Below are 7380 nucleotides of genomic sequence, written 5' to 3'. Positions count from 1 at the left end.
TGGCTCTCCCACCTCAGAGGCACAGCCCTGACGCCTGGCTGGAGCACCAAGAGCCTGTCCTCCACACGGCTCAGAATAAAAGGGAGAAAAAATAGAAAGCAATAGAGAAAGAAGATAAAATAAAGTAAAATAATATAAAATAAAGTTATTAAAAGAAAAAATAATTATTGAGAAAGAAAAATTCTTAAGTAATAAAAAGAAAACACACACACAAAAAAAGGACAGAGAGAACCCTAGGACAAACGGTAAAAGCAAAGCTATAATCCCTGGCAGTGGCGGGCTGCACAGGCTCACCGGAGGGGAGTTGTGGACAGTGACCTGTGCTTGCACACATGATTCTTGGTGGCGGCAGCAGCAGCCTTAGCGTCTCATGCCCGTCTCTGGGGTCTGCGCTGAAGCCGCGGCTCGCTCCTGTCTCTGGAGCTCGTTTAGGCGGCGCTCTGAATCCCCTCTTCTTGCGCACCCCGACACAATGGCCTCTTGCCTCTTCGGCAGGTCCAGACTTTTTCCCGGACTCCCTCCCAGCTGGTGCACTAGCCCCCTACAGGCTGTGTTCACACCGCCAACCCCAGTCCTCTCCCTGCAGATGACCTGACCTCCGAAGCCCGAGCCTCAGCTCTGAGCCCCGCCGGCGCCGGCGGGTGAGCAGACAAGCCTCTTGGGCTGGTGAGTGCCGGTCGGCACCGATCCTCTGTGCGGGAATCTCTCCGCTTTGCCCCCCGCACCCCTCTTGCTGTGCTCTCCTCCGCGGCTCCGAAGCTTCCCCCCTCTGCCTCCCGCAGTCTCCACCCCCGAAGGGGCTTCCTAGTGTGTGGAAACCTTTCCTCCTTCACGGCTCCCTCCCACTGGTGCAGGTCCCGTCCCTATTCTTTTGTCTCTGTTTTTTCCTTTTTCTTTTGCCCTACCCAGGTACGTGGGGGAGTTTCTTGCCTTTTGGGAGGTCCGAGGTCTTCTGCCAGCGTTCAGTAGGTGTTCTGTAGGAGCTGTTCCACGTGTAGATGTATTTCTGCTGTATCTGTGGGGAGGAAGGTGATCTCCGCGTCTTACTCTTCAGCCATCTTGAAGCTCCTCCCTTATTTTATTCTTAACTAAACTTTCTGACAATAGGCCTGAGATAAATTAATTTTGTGAAATTCTATTTATATGAATATGTAATGAGATTCCATGGAATATGAAATCTTTTGGATAAAAACAATGGAACACCTTGAATTTGTAGATTTTTTCCCTAGACTTCACCAGTCTTACATACAGTCTAATCAGATGAACGTTTTTTAAATAACTTTGAAATTATATGGGAATTTTATGTTCACTATAAGGAATAAGATGATCAGTTTTAGGATTTTTATGATAGCAAGAATATAACAGAGCAACAAAGAAGTCAGCATTATATGATAATGATAAGTGAGAATCTTCTGAACATATTTGACCCTAAAAGAGTAATTTATATAGTTGAATTTTTAATTTTTCTGTTATTCCTTGTTTTTCTAAAACAAGTCTCAAAGGTTCTGAATTTTAGTTTAGATTACTGTGGGCAATCTGAAGAAAAAATAAAAATGTATTTTAGTCCTAGGTATTATTTTTTTAAGACCAAAAAACATAAAAAATAATGTTTCTGAGGCTATTGTCTTCTTGATATTCCAAGGATATCTTATTCATATTTATAAGTTAAAGGAATAGGGGCATATTGATTTCTTGAGCTGTGCATGTGATTACAGTAATCCCTTAAGGTTTGAATTTGCAGAGAACTAAAAATGAAATAGCTGTTTTCCTGCTTTAAAAAAGCTAAAATTTACCTCATGATATATGTAGATCTGAATTTCAAAGTCTACAATTCTTGGAAAAGTGTTTATGTATTTAAAATATCTTTTTGATCTGGCAAACCCAGTTTTTTTTTTTTTTTTTTTTTTTTTTTTTTTTTGGGGTTTTGGGCCCTCTCCCTTTTGTGGCCTCTCCCGCTGCGGAGCACAGGCTCCGGACGCGCAGGCTCAGCGGCCATGGCTCACGGGCCCAGCCGCTCCACGGCACGTGGGATCTTCCCGGACCGGGGCACGAACCCATGTCCCCTCCATCGGCAGGCGGACTCTCAACCACTGCGCCACCAGGGAAGCCCAAACCCAGTTTTTTTAACTTGTTCCAGTTTATAGCCTTGGATTCAGGGTTTTAGCTGATTTACCACTGGGCTTATAACAAGAATGCTTCCTGGAAGTACAGGGGAGGGGAAGAGGCACCATATTGAACATCTGAGTAACACAGTATTTCTACTGTTGATTTATACACCTGAGATGTTAAGAGGTGTGCTTTTCCCAACAGGTGTGAATTCACTGGCTTTTCTCACCATTGTGTTTTCCTATACTATTATGTTCTGTTCCATTCAAAAAACTGCCTTGCAGACTTCAGAAGTGAGGAATAACACTGGAAGAGAGGCGGCTGTCGCAAACCGTTTCTTTTTTATAGTGTTCTCTGATGCCATCTGCTGGATTCCTGTATTTGTAATTACAATCCTTTCCCTCTTCCGGGTGGAAATACCAGGTCAGTCCCTTCTGTTGTTCCCAAGTACGTTGTGCTTTCTTATGCCCTTTGTTTGACGAGGCGAGAATACAGTCCGTCACATATAGTAAGTTCTCCATAAATACCTACAACTTGAATACAAAGGTTTAGGATTTCCTAAGTGTTTTATAATCAGTATTCTAAGATAGGAACCGAGTAATGGTGCAACCCAGACAAGAATCACAAAAACACCGGAGACAGAGGAAAACTAAGTCTTAGTGTCTTGCTTCCACTTGAGCTGCATAGTGGTGCTTCACGAAGAGTACCTAAAACAAAACAAAATATACATGTCCAGGTTTCACCCTGGCCTCTGAATTTAGCCTATAGGGGCCAAGGCCTCTACATAGGCGTTTTGTGATTCTAAGGTGCACACCCCTGGGTAAGAACCACCAGCCTGTTTCATGGCCCTAGCCATGTGGTTGTCACACTGTGCCCTGTGGAGGTCTAATGGTCCCGAAAGTGCCTATCTAAAAGGCCACACCCCTACTTCAACCAGAGAAAATCACCTTTCATTAGTTAGGATTTTGCTTGAAGGCCTTTCTGGGACCTAGAAATTGTAGCCATCCTAGGGTCCACCCAGGGCTTTTGCCCAACCCTCAGGGAAACAAACTTTGGGATCATCTTCAACTCACTTTTTCAGCCTATTGCAAATCTATTTGGAGTGTTCCTCCGGGGCAGGAATTGTCTTCTTCATCTTGGTAGAAGATGTTTTCAGGATTTGTACCAGAGGAACATCTTTAACAGTCATCTTATTTTATTCTTAACTAAACTTTCTGACAATAGGCCTAAGATAAATCGATTTTGTGAAATTCTATTTGTATGACTTTATAATGAGATTCCATGGAATATGAAATCTTTTGGATAAAAACAAGAGAAGTGTCGAGCACGGGGTTGACACATCGGAAGCCCTTATAAAAGAGTGATGAATGTACAAATAACAAACACCTGCAACTATTTATGTCCCTCTGCCTTGCCAAATGCCTCACTGCAAAATGACATACAACATTTGCAGCATCCCCTTAACCTATGAGCTTAGTCTCACAACAAGGTTTTCTGATAGCAGGGATAGTAATCATTATTCTTGGAGAGACTCTAAGACATTTTAGATCACGATATGGAACTAGAACAGGAAAAATAATCATGAAAATGTTATTGGGCCACACATTGGTCTTTCTCTACATTTTATAGTTCAGTCCTTTGAGGTTTGTCTTGAATACCTCAGTGCACCTAGGAGAGAAGTCTTTACCACACTTGACTAAGCCCCTCCTTGTTTGCCCAACTCCCCATGGTATTGTAAAAATTGCTACATTCATGGACCTAAATGCCCCCTGTCCCCACCCTCCAAGAACTCTGGGGTCTGCTCCATCATGGTAGGTCACTGAGAGTACATGGGGTCAGCCCCAAAGATAAGCTGGCTTCAGCCCTCCCATCTCAGGACTTACCTGCTAACCTTACATCAGTGAGTCATCCTGAGACGAACAGAAGTCTCATTCCTGATCACAACCTCCTTTGGGGACACAACAGACAAAAAACAACTGACTGTTTTTCTTCAGTCACAAACTGTTCATATCTAATTTTTTTTTTAATTAAGGACAGATAATATAGTAATATCATTTAATAAATCTAAGGTATGCTAAATAAAACGTATTCCTTCCGTATTCTTTCCAGTTAAAAAGAAATAAGGAAAAGAAAGAGAAGATGGGGTGGAAAAGAGGAAAGGCAAACATAGAAAAAGGAGACGGGAGAGGTCAAAGGGAAGGAGGAAAGGGCAGATAAAGTCAGAGAAGAAGTGGAAAAGTAAACGGGAGGAGGAACAGACGGGATGTAGGGAACAGAGCAGGGCTAAGAGAAGAACAAGCAACAGTGTCTGAAGGATAAGAAATTTACAGGATGGGGAGGGAAGGAGGGGGTCACAGAGGAGAGGGGGAGAGGAAGGATGCTAGGCTTATGTCCAGCTCTCACCTGAGATGGCAGTTCTCAGACTTTTGAAGATGGGGGAGGAGACAGCAGAGTGTGGTGGGACTGGAGAACCCCAGGTTCTGAAAATGTGCTGAAAATGGTTGTCTGCAGAGCCGGCCCAGCTCACTGACTTCAGTCATATAAGTTATCGTCAGCCCCTTTCACAGATAAGGCAGTTGAGGTCTGGGGAGCTTGGGGGATTTGCCCACAGTCACACAGCTAAGAAGTGTGTAACCCCGGGAGCAGGCTCTGTTTAAGGGAGAAAATAGATTTCATCCTAACCAAGCAGCTGATGTACCGTCGGCCCTCCGTAGCCCTGCGTTCCAAGTCCATGCCTTCAACCAACTGCAGACGGAAAATATTGGAAACAAATGTACAGAGAGTTCCAAAAAGCAAAACTTTAATTTGCCTTGTGCTGGCAAATATTTATGTAGCATTTGCATTGTATTTACAACTCTTTACATGGCTGTACATTGTATTAGGTGAAGTAATCTAGAGATGATGTAAAGTATACGGGGGGGATGTGCATAGGTTATATGCAAATACTATGCCATTTTATTGAACGGACTTGAGAACCTGTGGATTTCGGTGTCTGTGGAGCTCCTGGAACCACTTCCATGGTGGATACTGAGGGACAGCTGAATTCAGAAAGGACACTGCCATCCAAAATTTCTCCTCACTTTTTCTGGCATATTTCCCTTAATATTCTATTAGCCTTTGTAAACCCTCACACAGAAGGAATTCGTTGAGTTTGGAGATATATTCTTTTTTGCTCTTCAAATCTTCTGACTGCACTCTGAATATAGCAGCGGGGATATGAGGGCGGGGCAGGAAGACCTTCAGGACTGAAATTCAGACCAAGGTCAGAGCTGACTCTGGACCAGAACCTTCTAGTTCTGGACACTGTCCTATTGATTATGAATTCTTTCCTCATTTTCTTATTTTTCTATAAGAAAGGGCAATAAAAACAAGAAAAATACGTTATGTATCCATTTATAGTGTATGAAGTGTTTTCACATATCTCCTCCCATGTTGTTTCGTAACAACGTGCGAAGTCGTTTCTGAAACTCAGAAAAGTCGGTGGTAGGACCTTGAATTCGTAGCTCCCGTGCTCTTCCAGCAGAGAGCTTTTCCATGAGGTGAGAGAGGACGTAAATGAGCCAGGTAGCCGTCTCAAAAGTAGCTTTGACTATAAAATGTTATGTGTCTTGTGTCTATGAAAACCTCAGCTTTCTTTCACACTTCGTTTCTTTCTCAGAAACAATCACTTCCTGGGTCGTCATTTTTTTCCTCCCAGTAAACAGTGCCTTGAACCCAATCCTCTACACTCTCACAACCAGCTTTTTCAAAGACAAGTCGAAACAGCTGCTACACAAACATCAGAGGAAATCGATTTTCAGAACCAAAAAAAAAGTTTGTCTACATCCATCGTGTGGGCCGATGACTCCTCTTCACTGAAACTTGGGGTTTTGAACAAAATAGACCTCAAGGAGAATATAGTGAAGCCAGCTTCCTAGTACTGGTTTTGGAGCACTGGACTTTCAATGGACTACCTAAAAAAGCACAGCATTTGGAAGATGACACCTGCAGTCCTTTTCATCTTTACCGACAGCGAACCTTTCTGCACAGACCGCACGGCAGGGTGATGTCAGGCACTGCATTCCGGCAGCAGCTGTACTGTTTATCAGCTGGGCTGAGAACTGTACCTGAGAGTTCTCCTCACCGATGTGCCTGAAATGCGCAAGTGAATCCATAAATAGTAGGCTGATAAGCAGTTGTTCTCTAGCTCGTCAACGCGGCCAACCTACCCGCGGATGCCCACACGTTGGCGCTGCATGGTCTGTTTTGAAATTGAATTGTGCTGTCCATAAAATAAAAAGAGTCACGACATCTCACGCTAGCGTGGCGGAAATAGCATAAGCCTAACATCTCTCTCCTTGCTTTTTCAACGTCAAATGAAATCATCAGCGTCCTGCTGAACTGATAGCAAAGGATTTCCGAGATGTCCACCCACCTCCAGTCCTGCCCTGTGGAGGCCCGTGGAGTAGCGGCTCTGAAAGCAGAACTTCATACAAGGTTCGAAGTCGAACATGTGACCAGAGAGGCACGCTGACCATGTGCCTAGTACCATTCACCTTTTCAGCTTGTATTTAATGTGAGAAGAACTGAGCTCTCAAAATATTTTTCTTAAGGTTGCCCATGCCATAAAGGAAAATTGGGCACTCCAACTGCCAAAAACTACATTTTAATATGTTTTAAAGTATAATTTCTTAAGAGCAGTATCCCTATTGCTGGCAAATTCTGCCATCATAGAACACACAGGTAAGAACTGTTAAGTGGGATTTAAGAACACTGGACTCAGATCAATTCCTATTGTTTTTAACCAAAAGGCTGGTAAGTTCGGATTTGTTTTTTGAAAATGAAAAGTAGTTGTGAAGTCCTGGGCATGTTTTTATATGGAAAGTTTATATGTCAAAAAAAAAAAGAATCAGGTAAATAAAATTATATTTTGCATTTGTCTATACATTATTTTAAATTCAATAAAGACCACAGGTAGGGCTTATTGACTGTTACCCATGTTTTTCTTGGTAGAGAATATACCTAGGAAACAAACACAGCACCGCAGTTAACAAGACACCTCTTTACACTTTTCTTTCTCTTCCACCCTCTTCCAAATCATGAAGCAGTAACTTAATTTCTTTACTCTTCACTTCATTCTGAGTTCCTTTAATGAGATGAAATGTAAGCAGCTGACTAAGAACTCCACATCACCTCCTACTGCATATTAAATGAGATGCCCTTTTATCCAGTAGCATCCAGGAAAGAAAGAATCCCAGAGTTTCTGCATCACAGCTGTGTCGGTAATTTACCTGT

At 43.0% G+C, this 7380-nt stretch overlaps 1 protein-coding gene across 1 annotated transcript in view; it reads left to right on the top strand.

Annotated features, from left to right (window-relative positions):
- Positions 1–7013, top strand: part of RXFP2 (relaxin family peptide receptor 2) — a 59272-nt gene extending 52259 nt beyond the window's left edge. Inside the window, exons 17-18 of the mRNA XM_024755493.1 lie at positions 2311–2529; positions 5765–7013. Coding sequence (XP_024611261.1) covers positions 2311–2529; positions 5765–5964 — 419 coding nt within the window. The 3' untranslated portion in view covers positions 5965–7013. The remainder of the gene's footprint in view (positions 1–2310; positions 2530–5764) is intronic.
- Positions 7014–7380: the final 367 nt, after the last annotated feature.

The sequence above is a fragment of the Neophocaena asiaeorientalis genome, unplaced genomic scaffold (genome assembly GCF_003031525.2).
Source record: "Neophocaena asiaeorientalis asiaeorientalis breed wild unplaced genomic scaffold, Neophocaena_asiaeorientalis_V1.1 scaffold59, whole genome shotgun sequence".
NCBI lineage: Eukaryota > Metazoa > Chordata > Mammalia > Artiodactyla > Phocoenidae > Neophocaena > Neophocaena asiaeorientalis.
This window is presented reverse-complemented; position numbering and strand designations above follow the sequence as displayed.